The 15,753-nt window shown below is 40.3% G+C and overlaps 1 protein-coding gene across 6 annotated transcripts in view; it reads right to left on the bottom strand.

Moving 5' to 3' along the window:
• The window catches only part of myo16 (myosin XVI), a 257,282-nt gene that overhangs the window by 50,672 nt on the left and 190,857 nt on the right, over nt 1-15,753 (bottom strand). For all 6 annotated transcript variants that reach the window (XM_061971132.1, XM_061971135.1, XM_061971134.1 and 3 more), the window contains 2 exons: nt 10,274-10,354; nt 7,840-8,045 (listed from right to left, as the gene is read on the bottom strand). In XM_061971132.1, the coding sequence (XP_061827116.1) occupies nt 7,840-8,045; nt 10,274-10,354 (287 nt within the window). The remainder of the gene's footprint in view (nt 1-7,839; nt 8,046-10,273; nt 10,355-15,753) is intronic.

The following is a 15,753-nucleotide window of genomic DNA, read 5'->3' as shown; positions in this document are numbered from 1 at the left end:
GTTAGTAACTCGTTCCAGACACCCAAAAATAGAGTAAAGTATTCATATTATGAAATAAGTTGTAATGTTAGGAAATAGCGTCTTTTTCCAAGAAACAACATTGTAATATCTTAAATATATAATAATATAATATATATATACGTATGTAATATATATATGTATGTATGTATATATATATATGTTTATACCGTATTTTTCGGACTATAAGTCGCAGTTTTTTTTCATAGTTTGGCCGGGGGTGCGACTTATACTCAGGAGCGACTCAAGTGTGAAATTATTAACACATTACCGTAAAATATCAAATAATATTATTTAGCTCATTCACGTAAGAGACTAGACATTAGTCATTATCACTATGTCATCAATCAATGAGCTATATGTACTCTTATTTATTTAAAAGGGAAAAGGTGTTTAATTAGGAGAAAAAAATAGCTATGATACAGCGGTACAAAACAAATCTGTAATATTACTTCAATAAAATGAGTAATACAAGATACAAGATATTATGTATATATTCGTATATATGTTAGATTTTGTATCGCTATATTAGTCTATTTATAACCTGCATTGTCCTTTCCATCCTTACACTTTCCATCATTGTATTGAGCTACTGTGTTGAACAATTTCCCTTGTGGATCATTAAAGTTTGTCTAAGTCTAAGTCTAAAGTCATAGGAAAAAAGTTGCAGTATCACAAGTGAATAGTATATACACATTACTGATATTAAACATAATTGACTGATTATATGGACAAATTCCTTTTTAGCTACACAGACGCCACCTTCATACTTTGCTACAATTTCTTTCTTGAATTCAATCGTGTTTCTTTATAAAATGCTGGCACTCACAATTTTTTTGACCCAAAAATGGCTTATTTCGCAGCCGCGGTCAATAAAAAAAAAAGCACAGACACTGAGCCGAGCACGAAAAACGCAGTAGTTTGGGATGCGCAGTGTTTGGCCGGTCTGATAACTGAGATGGTCGTAGAAAAACGGGGACACGTTTTGGTAAAAACAAGTCATTAAAAACTTGGGCTACCGAGAACCACCGAATGTGTTTTACTTTGCATTTGAATCCCAGTAAAAGTCTGACATCACTGTTGTAAAAAGCGAGAGCAAGAAGATTGTGATGTGATGTTTACAATTGGGTAGTGGAAACTTTTTTGGGGGGGGGAGGTTGAGGTCATGTGATCAGCTTTGTCCTCCTTTATAATGTGTCGGGAATGTTCATGTTAATCCTTGTTACCTACTAAACCAGACAATAACAAGGGGATGAGAGCCAGGAAAGAAAGATTGGTCGCTTCTTCTAAGAATTTGCAAAAGTATGAGCGATTGTAGAGTGAGAGTGAAATATAGTCAGAGAATCACATCATCCTCTGAAGAAAATTTTTTTTTTTGCAATGGCAGAAGGAGCGTGAAGAACAAGCTGTGAAAAGTAGCAGTGTAGTTAAAAGAAAAAAAGTGTAGCAATGCAGAAAAATGGAGGACACGGAGACCTCATACGCTTTAACTCGCTGGCTAAGGTGTGCGTGTCACGCTGACATGAGAAGAAATGTGATAAAGGCGTTCATTCTCCCAAAATGTAATCTATTTAAGGTCATTTTGAGCTTTCCACAACAAGCGGGGTTGCAGTGACTTTTGGATGCTGAAGATCTGACTGTCTGAAAGAGACCATTAAGGCACATGACTTCATTTACTGTACTCTGCAAAAGTCTTTGGCCACCTCTGGCTTCCTTTGAACGTTGAAAGCCGTGGTGTGTGTTCACCTAACTGGCCAAACATACACGGAGATAATTGGAGAGAGCCTCCTACTTTGCAAATTTGAACAAATTCCTTTTAATAATGATTTTGGAGTGCATGAGAATGTGGAACGACGAGGCATTCAGGACACAGACAGAAAGATGCAGGCCTTTTTGAAGGGTAACAGAATACTGGACATGCATCATTTGTTCTAATGTCGTAATTAGTGTTGTCCCGACACCAATATTTTGGTACCGGTACTAAAATTATTTCGATACTTTTCAGCACTTTGATACTTTTGAGAATAAAGGGGACCACAAAAAAATGGCATTATTGGCTTTATTTAAATCTTAGGGTACATTAAACATATGTTTCTTATTGCAAGTTTGTCCTTAAATAAAATAGAGAACTAGAGATGTCCGATAATATCGGCCTGCGTTAAAATGTAATATCGGAAATTATCGGTATCGTTTTTTTTTATTATCGGTATTGTTTTTTTTATTTTTATTTTTTATTAAATCAACATAAAAAACACAAGATACACTTACAATTAGTGCACCAACCCAAAAAACCTCTCTCCCCCATTTACACTCATTCACACAAAAGGATTGTTTCTGTTATTAATATTCTGGTTCCTACATTATATATCAATATATATCAATACAGTCTGCAAGGGATACAGGCCGTAAGCACACATGATTGTGCGCGCTGCTGGTCCACTAATAGTACTAACCTTTAACAGTTAATTTTACTAATTTTTATTAATTACTAGTTTCCATCCATCTTCTTCCGCTTATCCGAGGTCGGGTCGCGGGGGCAGCAGCCTAAGCAGGGAAGCCCAGACTTCCCTCTCCCCAGCCACTTCGTCCAGCTCCTCCCGGGGGATCCCGAGGCGTTCCCAGGCCAGCCGGGAGACATAGTCTTCCCAACGTGTCCTGGGTCTTCCCCGTGGCCTCCTACCGGTCGGACGTGCCCTAAACACCTCCCGAGGGAGGCGATCGGGTGGCATCCTGACCAGATGCCCGAACCACCTCATCTGGCTCCTCTCGATGTGGAGGAGCAGCGGCTTTACTTTGAGCTCCCCCCGGATGACAGAGCTTCTCACCCTATCTCTAAGGGAGAGCCCTGCCACCCGGCGGAGGAAACTCCTTTCGGCCGCTTGTACCCGCGATCTTGTCCTTTCGGTCATAACCCAAAGCTCATGACCATAGGTGAGGATGGGAACGTAGATCGACCGGTAAATTGAGAGCTTTGCCTTCCGGCTCAGCTCCTTCTTCACCACAACGGATCGATACAGTGTCCGCATTACTGAAGATGCCGCACCGATCCGCCTGTCGATCTCACGATCCACTCTTCCCTCACTCGTGAACAAGACTCCGAGGTACTTGAACTCCTACACTTGGGGCAGGGTCTCCTCCCCAACCCGAAGATGGCATTCCACCCTTTTCCAGGCGAGAACCATGGACTCGGACTTGGAGGTGCTGATTCTCATCCCAGTCGCTTCACACTCGACTGCGAACCGATCCAGCGAGAGCTGAAGATCCTGGCCAGATGAAGCCATCAGGACCACATCATCTGCAAAAAGCAGAGACCTAATCCTGCAGCCACCAAACCAGATCCCCTCAACGCCTTGACTGCGCCTAGAAATTCTGTCCATAAAAGTTATGAACAGAATCGGTGACAAAGGGCAGCCTTGGCGGAGTCCAACCCTCACTGGAAACGTGTCCGACTTACTGCCGGCAATGCGGACCAAGCTCTGACACTGATCATACAGGGAGCGGACCGCCAAAATCAGACAGTCCGATACCCCATACTCTCTGAGCACTCCCCACAGGACTTCCCGAGGGACACGGTCGAATGCCTTCTCCAAATCCACAAAACACATGTAGACTGGTTGGGCAAACTCCCATGCACCCTCAGGGACCCTGCCGAGAGTATAGAGCTGGTCCACAGTTCCACGACCAGGATGAAAACCACACTGTTCCTCCTGAATCCGAGGTTTGACTATCCGGCGTAGCCTCCTCTCCAGTACACCTGAATAGACCTTACCGGGAAGGCTGAGGAGTGTGATCCCACGATAGTTAGAACACACCCTCCGGTTCCCCTTCTTAAAGAGAGGAACCACCACCCCGGTCTGCCAATCCAGAGGTACTGCCCCCGATGTCCACGCGATGCTGCAGAGTCTTGTCAACTAAGACAGCCCCATAGCATCCAGAGCCTTAAGGAACTCCGGGCGGATCTCATCCACCCCCGGGGCCTTGCCACCGAGGAGCTTTTTAACTACCTCAGCAACCTCAGCCCCAGAAATAGAAGAGCCCACCACAGATTCCCCAGGCACTGCTTCCTCATAGGAAGACGTGTTGGTGGGATTGAGGTCTTCGAAGTATTCCCTCCACCGATCCACAACATCCGCAGTCGAGGTCAGCAGAACACCATCCTCACCATACACGGTGTTGATAGTGCACTGCTTCCCCTTCCTGAGGCGGCGGATGGTGGTCCAGAATCGCTTCGAAGCGCTTATTTTTGTATTTGATTTTGTGCGTGGCATAGATTTGCCGTGCGCAGAGGACGCTTGAGAAGTGCGCAATTGCACAGGCGCGCACCTTAGAGGGAGCGTTGCTCGCACGGCTGCGCTAGCATCACAGCTAACGTTAGCCATGCTGCTACCTCTCTGCTGGGAAAGGGCGTATACGTATGTGACGTATGACGTGACAGTATGTGACGTGACAGTATGTGACGTGACAGTATGTGACGTGTGTAAGAAGGTGCACTTGCTGTCTGTGAGAGGGAGACACAGGAAAGAGTGAGAAGAGCCTGTCGTGTAATGCCAGCAGCTAAAAGCAACTGCGTGAGAATCCACAGACCTGTGGATGTGTTGAAGGTGTGCTGGAAAATGCGGAACGGAAATTAGGGAGCAGCAGAAAAGTGGAATGTATTATTTAAATAGGTGCGTTGGAAAACACGGACCGGAGTTTTTTTTTTAAACTGGATCTGGATCGGCATTTTCCCATGCCTTGCCGATACGCATTTTTTGGAAATATCGGCGGGCGATCCGATCCAAATATCGGATCGGGACATTCCTAATCTCGACTAACTGGGTTAATAAAAGTGTTTACAGTACAGTTGTCATTCACTTCAATTTCACTGAATATTGCTCAAAAATGAATATCTTTATATGTATACTTTTTCCATATATATGTCTGCTACTTTCTCAAATCTATCGAGATATATATCGAATATCGAGTTTAAGTAAAAATATATCGAGATATAATTTTTCGTCCATATCGCCCAGCCCTATTCGGAACTAACAATGTTCGGATTGTAATCATCCAAATATGATTAACAGCAGATTCATATTTTTATTGATATTTAATTTAAAAAACGCCGAAGTAGCTTCGGTTTTCGTAGAAAGGATCTGTGACATATTTCCATAAAACTTGGGACCTCTTCCTAGACCTTTTTAGGGACAAGCTTGTCATCACCCTAAGCAATGTGAGTAGCACAATTTAGACAGAGCAAACCTTTGAAGAGACCCCCATTCCTTGTGTTCATTTACTTTTACTTGATCTTTTATTATATATCTTACATATTTTCTGTTAATTTATTTGTGTTACTTTATCTATTCATTTATTTATTTTCAATATATTTTCTTAGATTGAATCTATGTTTGCATACATTCATGTGTGTCTATATCTGATATAGGCACTAATAGGACAGTTACCTTGGGAACTGAGTGGGTGGGTACTGTAAGGGTATTGAAGATTTGTATTTGATCTTGGGTTTATTATGTTACATATCTTAAAATGTGCAGATGCCTCAACTTGATGTTGCCATGAGACACTATACTGTACTGTCTGCAAAATTCAATAAAAATATTTGGGAAAAAAAACAAAAAAACACAGAAGTGACATTTTGACGAGGACATTAATATTTAATAACGCGGCTTTCATTTCACATGTCTGCTAGTACCACGCTCCTCATACATTAAGGAGAACTAATTGTAACCCAAATGAGCAAGCACTTAGCGACGGATGCATTGAAAAAGTCCCTCTGGGGAAGAAACTCTTGAACAAAAGCCAGGCTACGAGGGGCGGCCATCTGTCTCGACCGGTCGGGTTGAGATAGAGGGAACAGATAGGACAGAGCTGAGCATTCTTATTGTTTTTTTTGTTTAACTCAGAGCTAATTGGAAACTCATGTGACTCCGGTTAATTGAACATAGGCATTTATGCTAGTAAGATACACTATATTGCCAAAAGTATTTGGCCACCTGCCTTGACTCACATATGAAGGGGCCCGCTCCAAACTGTTCCTACAAGGTTGGGAGCGTGGAATTGTCCAAAATGTTTTGGTATTTTGCAGCATTCAAAGTTCCTTTCACTGGAATTAAGGGGCCAAGCCCAACTCCTGAAAAACAACCCCACACCATAATTCCTCCTCCACCAAATTTCACACTCGGCACAATGCTGTCCGAAATGTAGCGTTCTCCTGGCAACCTCCAAACCCAGACTCGTCCATCAGATTGCCAGATGGAAAAGCGTGATTCATCACTCCAGAGAGGGCGTCTCAACTGCTCTAGAGTCCAGTGGCGACGTGCTTTACACCACTGCATCCAACGCTTTGCATTGGGCTTGTTGATGTATGGCTTAGATGCAGCTGTTCGGCCATGGAAATCCATTCCATGAAGCTCTCTGCGTACTGTACGTGGGCTAATTGGAAGGTCACATGAAGTTTGGCGCTCTGTAGCAACTGACTGTGCAGAAAGTCAGCGACATCTTTGCACTATGCGCTTCAGCATCCGCTGACCCCTCTCTGTCAGTTTACGTGGCCTACCACTTGGTGGCTGAGTTGCTGTTGTTCACAAACTCTTCCATTTTCTTAAAATAAAGCCAACAGTTTACTTGGGAATATTTAGGAGCGAGGACATTTCACGACTGGATTTGTTGCACAGGTGGCATCCAATGACAGTTCCACACTGGAAATCACTGAGCTCCTGATAGCGGCCCATTCTTTCACAAATGTGGCCAAGGGATTAGGACAGTGTTTTTCAACCACTGATATTGTTTGGTGTGCCGTGGGAGATTATGTAATTTCACCTAATTGGGTTCAAAATATTTTTGGCACACCAGTAATTATAATCCACAAATGTGCCGTTGTTGAGTGTCTGTGCTGTCTAGAGCTCGGCAGAGTAACTGTGTAATACTCTTCCATATCAGTAGGTGGCAGCAGGTAGCTAATTGCTTTGTAGATGTCGGGAACTACAATGATGGTATGCAGGTAAAAAGAAAAACCAAAAATAAACAAAAGGCGAGTGCCGCTAAGAAAAAGCATTGAAGCTTAGGGATGGCTATGCAACACAAAGCTAAAACTGAACTTGCTGCAAAGTAAACCAAAACAGAATGCTGGACGACAGCAAAGACGTACAGTGTGTAGAGCAGACGGCGTCCACAAAGTACATCCGTACATGACATGACAATCAACACCAAAATAGGAGCGCTAGACAAGAACTAAAACACTACACACAGGAAAACACCAAAAAACTCAAAATAAGTCATGGCGTGATGTGACAGGTGGTGACAGTACACCTACTTTGAGACAAGAGCTGTAGTGATGCATGCTTGGTTATGGTTCAAAGTCATATCCAACAATTGCGAGAATGACTTTTTACTGTCAATATCGGCTGCTGAGTTTAATTTTTTAATGTTTTCTGCTGGTGGTGTGCCTCGGGATTTTTTCAATGAAAAAAATGTGCCTTGGCTCAGAAAAGGTTGAAAAACACTGATTAGGACACCTGATTCTGATCATTTGGATGGGTGGCCAAATACTTTTGGCAATATACTGTAGATACAGAAAAAAAATATTTCCACAAAACTTTGTATTAAGCTGACGAATCAGTTCTTCAGCTTCCAAGGACCAAGAAGAAGCTTGCTAACTAGTAAAGCCACCATGGGCAAACCAACACAACACGACTCTTCAAAAACAATTGAGCCTTGGAGGAGGTCTGCGCTCTACTGAGTCTCATCTAAGATGCAGATATGGAAGCTTAGTTCCTTGACCCTTGGTGATATATGTCTGCCACGCACACAAACACACACACTGACCTGCTGATGAAGCCTGCAAAGGACAGGCGTACGGGGTAGCCATAACGGATGGTGCGCACCATGTCAAGCACGCCGACATGACGCAGCCGGGCAGACACATGGGTGCTGTCGAAAGTGTCGGGTTGACTGCCGGCATTTGGACGCACGCACTCCACAAAGTGGGCCGTGGAAGCCTGCAGTTTACCGATTATCTCCGACAAGGAATTCTGTGAAGAACAAGAGACGATTGAAAAGGTGCCATTGGCTGATTTGCTGTAACAGACAGGAATTTGCTCGGTGATATGTAATAAAACACGCTTACTTTCCTCAAGGCCCTTCTTTGTGGCAAACACTCTTTGACGTCTTTCTTTTTTTTTAAGGCTATAAATTTTTTTTTTTTTTTAATCTCGGGTCCCTGAAGTCTGAAATGCCTGATGCTGCAATTAGAATTTACAATCTTACACCCAAAAGCAAAGTTTATCAAATGACAAAAAAGTATATTGTTACGAAACTTTTGAGTGAAAAAAGTCTCATGAGAACAAGTTGTAATTTGAGAAAAAAATACCATTGAGAATTTGTTTGGGAAAAAAGAAGAAAAAAAGTCATAATATTTGGAAAGTCAGAAATACGAGAAAAAGTTGCTAAGTTATGGGAAGAAATGTACACTATTACAAAATATATATTTTTTATTTTACTAAAATAAAGTCAGAGTAATTCAAGCCAAAGTCAAAATGTCAGGGTATTAATTGAAATGTTGCAATGTTAAGAAAAAAAAGCAGCAGAATTACAAAAAAAAAGTTAAAATGGTACATAAAAGTGGCAATATTACTAGAATAAAGTGAGTATTCTGAGAAAAGTCATGTTGATTGCAATATTAGGAGAAAATATAAAGAACATATTATAAGAAAATAAAAAAAGTTTCCAAAAACAAGAAAAAAAAAAGTACAAACATGTCGGAATATTACTGCTTTTACAAAGAGGTCGAAGTATTACAAAAAGTATGAGTATTGCTAGAATAAAGTCGGAGTATTTCGAGAAAAGTCATATTAGTCGCGATATTACGAGAAAATAAAAGGGAAATAATACGAGAAAAAATAAGTTAAAAAAATTGGAGTATTACTACAATATTCTCTGAGTATTACGAGAAGGCATTATCCTAGTCACAACACTATGAGAAAAAAGATATAATAAATTATGAAAAAAAATAGAAAAAGTCAATAAAGTCGGAGTATTACAAGTAAAAAGTTGCAATGTTAACAGTAAATGTTTTATTACATGGTGAAATCATACAAATACAAGTGCTAATATGATGCAAGAATGCCCTAGAAATGAAATCAGATAAAAACGTAACATTAGGAGTCATAGTGGTACGGCAAAAATATTTTAAATGGTAATATATCACGAGAAAAAGTTACATACGCAAAATTATGAGAAAAAAGATCATGATGTGTGGGGAAAAAAGTCCTAGCATGACAAGAAAATGTTACCGTAAAAAAGTTGGAATATTTTGAGGAAAAAAATGTGTTCAATTCAAGAAAAATCTGTTATATTATTTAAAATATGGTTCTGTTAAGAGATAAATGTCATTTTACAATATAAAAAAAAAAAAAGCTGTATAGTTTTAGTAAGGGAATGTGATCATCATTGGCGTCAATCAAGCAAGTGGATGTTCATGCTTGAAAAATTAACACTTTTCTCTAGTAAAACTACAACAAGGGTTGTGTTTCCTTTGTCGTCGCACGTATTTTAAAACCCTCATGCTTCGCCTCTTCTTCAAACGTCAACCTCACGCTCTTCATATCTTACGATCTCCAGCCCTCCCCCTCCCGGCCTGAAAAGCGTCATCGCCAGCCCTCGGGTGGCTGAATATGCGCACGCCGTCAGGATTGGCAGGAAGCTTGCAGACGTCACAGAGCGCTTGTTGTGCATTGTTCATTCATTCATGAGAAGGGCTTCAAGCGTGGTGCAGCTTCATTCTTCCACCTACTCTCAACAGCACACACACACACACCCCCACCACCCCTCCTACTTCTCCCGACGGGACCACGCGCCCACAAGGCCGATGTGATTGTGCAACACACTGGCCTCATTCAAAGCGCAGAAACTTCTTTCTCTGAGGCGCATTCTGCAGACTGGCGTCATCTCCGAGCACCTTCGCTGTGTGGACTACTATTATTGTGGTCATATAGTTAGCACGTCATTGTGCATCATATGTCTCTAGTTCCGTATGAACTCAAAGATTAATGCGAGGAGGGCGATTCTTGGAAGGAAACAGATTATTTGAAAACCACCATTGTTAATGTGCTAGTTGCGTAAGGTTGGCATTGAATATTATATCCTTAACCTGCAGTGGATAGTATCTATTATCTAAAAAAATAGCCCTGTTGTGAAAAAAAGAGAAACTTCTACATACAGCTGTAGATGCATTAGTGACAGGGTGAAGAACATCTGTTACCCTCAGCTGGAGCGCCACTGTGATGGGCCCACATCGTTCCAGTCGCTGCAGGAAGGAGCTGGAGCCTTTCTTCTTTAGCATCTGACAATTAAAACAAGATTAAATAAAAGACAGATGAGTGTGTAATTTCCAACACACTTTAAAGCAACCATATAAGAGAATTTGACCTTAGAGAAGGGGTGTCCAAACGTTTTGACTGGGGTCCACATTGGGCTAAACCAGTGGGCCTCCAAACTACGGCCCGCCAAAGTCCAAAATTCGGTAAAAACAAATAAATAAATACATTAAAAAAAAATTATATATATATATATATATATATAAATACAGTCGCGATCAAAAGTTTACATACACTTGTACAGAACAATGTCATGGCTGTCTTGAGTTTTCAATAATTTTTACAACTCTTATTTTTTTGTGATAGAGTGATTGGAGCACATACTTGTTGGTCACAAAAAACATTCATGAAGTTTGGTTCTTTTATGAATTTATTATGGGTCTACTGAAAATGTGACCAAATCTGCTGGGTCAAAAGTATACATACAGCAATGTTCATATTTGGTTACATGTCCCTTGGCAAGTTTCACTGCAATAAGGCGCTTTTGGTAGCCATCCACAAGCTTCTGCTTGAATTTTTGACCACTCCTCTTGACAAAATTGGTGCATTTCAGCTAAATTTGTTGGTTTTCTGAGATGTACTTGTTTCTTCAGCATTGTCCACACGTTTAAGTCAGGACTTTGGGAAGGCCATTCTAAAAACCTTAATTCTAGCCTGATTTAGCCATTTCTTTACCACTTTTGACGTGTGTTTGGGGTCATTGTCCTGTGGGAACACCCAACTGCGCCCAAGACCCAACCTCCGGCCTGATGATTTTAGGTTGTCCTGAAGAATTTGGAGGAAATCCTCCTTTTCATTGTCCCATTTACTCTCTGTAAAGCACCAGTTCCATTGGCAGCAAAACAGGCCCGGAGCATAATACTACCACCACCATGCTTGACGATAGGGTGGTGTTCCTGGGATTAAAGGCCTCACCTTTTCTCCTGGAGGAAAGTTCTGTGGTCAAATGAAACACAAATTGAGCTGATTGGCCACAATACCCACTAATATGTTTGGAGGAGAAAAGGTGAGGCCTTTAATCCCAGGAACACCACACCTACCGTCAAGCATGGTGGTGGTAGTATTATGCTCTAGGCCTGTTTTGCTGCCAATTGAACTGCTGCTTTACAGAGAGTAAATGGGACAATGAAAAGGGAAGATTACCTCCAAATTCTTCAGGACAACCTAAAATCATCAGCCCGGAGGTTGGGTCTTGTGCGCAGTTGGGTGTTCCAACAGAACAATGACAAAAAACAAGTCCATGTCAGAAAACCAACACATTTAGCTGAACTGCACCAATTTTTTCAAGAGGAGTGGTCAAAAATTCAACCAGAAGCTTGCCAGAAGCTTGTGGATGGCTACCAAAAGCACCTTATTGTAGTGAAACTTGCCAAGAGACATGTCACCAAATATTAACATTGCTGTATGTATACTTTTGACCCACCAGATTTGGTCATCTTTTCAGTAGACCCATAATAAATTCATAAAAGAACCAAACTTCATAAATGTTTTTTGTGACCAACAAGTATGTGCTCCAATCACTCTATCACAAAAAAATAAAAGTTGTAGAAATGATTGGAAACTCAAGACAGCCATGACATTATGTTCGTCACAAATGTATGTAAACTTTTGACCACAACTGTATATACGTGGGTGTGTTTACATACTATAATAATATAATACACATATAATTAATAATTATTATAAGCGAATATTAAGAGTATGTGAAAGTTCAACTCCTACCTTGTTTACTTCCGTGACAGCCTCTTTAGAGCTTTGTAATCAATCAGAAATATCACGCAGCTAAAAGTCAAGCATGGATAAGTGTACAGAGAGTGTTTTGCATTTTTCCTCATCAAGTGAAGTGAAGTGAATTACATTTATATAGTGCTTTTTCTCAAGTGACTCAAAGCACTTTACATTGTGAAACCCAATATCTAAGTTACATTTAAACCAGTGTGGGTGGCACTGGGAGCAGGTGGGTAAAGTGTCTTGCCCAAGGACACAACGGCAGTGACTAGGATGGCGGAAGCGGGGATCGAACCTGCAACCCTCAAGTTGCTGGCACGGCCGCTCTATCAACCGAGCTATACCGCCCCAAGCTTTGCAATGGATTTCAATGAGTTTTTATGGTGATGGGACATGGGACAATATCCACAAAGGTCAGTGAGCAGGTTGTGTTATGTGCTACCATGTGTGTTGACTTTTTGTGCTGATTGAATTTTTTTTTTCTGCACCATGACTAGGAAAGGTTGTTTGGAATGGGTCAAATAAGTAAATGTTGTGCTTGTAACGTCTAGAAAGTACACATCATGATCACTGACCTGCGTATCTGGTGGTATCAGTTGCCACCTGTCAGTTTCTTGGGTATTTAAATTTAATATGAAAACACCTCTTACTGAAATTGAACTCGTGTCGTCGTCTCACGGGCAAAATTGAAGATGGCCCTCGGGCCTTGGTTTGGACACCTCTGCCTTAGACCATCATTTAGATTATACACTGAAAGGACAATGGAGTTCACCCAAAATGTTCTAGAAAAATATGTGTCAATATGCTTGATTAGAATGTTACTTCAAACTTTTAGTTTGAGTCTGGAACAGATTGTTTTTTACATGAAAAGTTCCACTGTGTTAACTACAAAGGCTGGCGAAAGCAAACGACCTTACACTACCTCAGTTTCATGCTAAGGGACTACTAAAAAATACGAAGGCCTTGAGAACAATAATCTAATGTCCCAACCTCAGCATCCGCCGTAGAAAATCCTGCGTCCATCCGATGGCAAGCGGAACAATGACTTTCACATGCTTTTTCAGCCTGACTCCACACATGGCATTTATTGTGTGTGATTACCGTATACCCAGCTGCACATTACCTAGTGTTATCCCTATGAGGCTGCATATGCAGCACGATCCTCATGTGAACTTGGATAATGAGTTACATATAGAGCAGAGTCTGGCTACCAGAACATTTTACTTTACGTTACTTTACCAAAAAAAAGTCGGAATCCTACAGAAAAAAGTTGTATTATATGGTGGGAAAAAATCCTAATATTGAGAAAAATGTTTAGAAAAGAAAATCAATATTTAAGAAGAAAGGAGTAATGTTCCAAGAAAACAAGTTGTAATATTATTAGAATAAAGTCAGAATATTATGAAAAAAGGGTTAACATTAAAAGGGAAAAAGTCACTACTCAAGTAAGGTCCGCATATGTGTCAGGGAGGGAAGTAATACTTAGGAAGTCGCAACATTACAAAACAAATGTGTAATATTACAAGAATAAAGTGGCAATTTTTATATTGTTATGAGAAAAACTTAATATTACCAGTAAAATGTGTAATATAACAAGGATAAAGTTGTTTTTTTATAAATAGACTAAAACATGGTGTGATGTTATAGGAGAGGGGTCCCCAATCTACGGCCCGCAGGTCAAATCCGGCCTGCAAGCGTACAAAATCTCAGGAAACAGAGTGGACCGACACCAGCAGATGACATGGCACCCCAAACCATCACTGATGGTGGAAACTTTACACTAGACTTCAGGCAACGTGGATCCTGTGCCTCTCCTGTCTTCCTCCAGACTCTGGGACCTCGATTTCCAAAGGAAATGCAAAATTTGCATGGTTGGGTGATGGTTTGGGGTGCCATGTCATCTGCTGGTGTCGGTCCACTCTGTTTCCTGAGATCCAGGGTCAACGCAGCCGTCTACCAGCAAGTTTTAGAGCACTTCATGCTTCCTGCTGCTGACCTGCTCTATGGAGATGGAGATTTCAAGTTCCAACAGGACTTGGCGCCTGCACACAGCGCAAAATCTACCCGTGCCTGGTTTACGGACCATGGTATTTCTGTTCTAAATTGGCCCGCCAACTCCCCTGACCTTAGCCCCATAGAAAATCTGTGGGGTATTGTGAAAAGGAAGATGCAGAATGCCAGACCCAAAAACGCAGAAGAGTTGAAGGCCACTATCAGAGCAACCTGGGCTCTCATAACACCTGAGCAGTGCCAGAAACTCATCGACTCCATGCCACGCCGCATTAACGCAGTAATTGAGGCAAAAGGAGCTCCAACCAAGTATTGAGTATTGTACATGCTCATATTTTTCATTTTCATACTTTTCAGTTGGCCAACATTTCTAAAAATCCCTTTTTTGTATTAGCCTTAAGTAATATTCTAATTTTGTGACACACGGAATTTTGGATTGTCATTTGTTGCCACTTCAAATCATCAAAATTAAATGAAATAAACATTTGAATGCATCAGTCTGTGTGCAATGAATAAATATAATGTACAAGTTACACCTTTTGAATGCAATTACTGAAATAAATCAAGTTTTTCAAAATATTCTAATTTACTGGCTTTTACCTGTATATATATACATATATATATATATATATATATATATATATATATATATATATATATATATATATACATATACATATACATATATATATATATATGTCTTAATAAGGTTATCCAAAAAATAGTGCTCGATACCGTAGTAGAGCGCAATATACCCTCAATCATCAGGACCTCCTGATGATTGAGGGTACCCCCCCTCATGAAACAGGCCTGTAGAGATGAAATAGTCTTGTGATTTTTTTCCCACACATACATATATATATTTTTATATATATATATATATATATATATATATATAGTTGAGGTTTCTGTGGTTTATCTGTTATACAGTGCTCAATATCGTAGTACGTTAGGTCAGGAAAAAACACAAGAGGCTATATCATCCCTACAAGCATGTTTCGCAGGTTTATAAATCCCCTGACGAGCAGGGAAACCTGCGAAACAGGCTTGTAGGGATAATATAGCCTCTTATGTTTTTTCCTGACCTAACGTGTGTGTATATATATATATATATATATATATATATATATATATTCAGCCCGGCCCCCAACCAAATTTTTTTAACCCGATGCGGCCCCCCGAGTCAAAAAGTTTGGGGACTCCTGTTATAAGATATATTACATTATAAAAATATAATACAATAAAAATGTGTAATATTACAAGTTTTAAGTTATTATTATATATGGTATAATGTTATTAGAACAATGGTTTAACATAAGAAAAAAAGTGTATCGTAAATATAAAGTTTTTTTTTTTTTTAGAAAACAGACCAAAAAATGCTGTGATATTATGGGGAAAAAGTTGTGATTGAAAAAGAAAAAGAAAAAATAGACAAGAAAAATAAGTAATGTTATGTAAAAAAAGTTGTAATATTATGAGGAAAAGTGAATATGCAGAACTGTCCTCATGTGAACTTGCTTTCAGAAGGTTAATGTGCTACAAATAAAGCTGAGTCTGGCTGCATTGTGCAATATTTGAATTAGGGTTGTACGGTATACCGGTATTAGTATAGTACCGCGATACTAAT

The sequence above is a fragment of the Nerophis lumbriciformis genome, linkage group LG13, assembly GCF_033978685.3.
Source record: "Nerophis lumbriciformis linkage group LG13, RoL_Nlum_v2.1, whole genome shotgun sequence".
Classification (NCBI taxonomy): domain Eukaryota; kingdom Metazoa; phylum Chordata; class Actinopteri; order Syngnathiformes; family Syngnathidae; genus Nerophis; species Nerophis lumbriciformis.
This window is presented reverse-complemented; position numbering and strand designations above follow the sequence as displayed.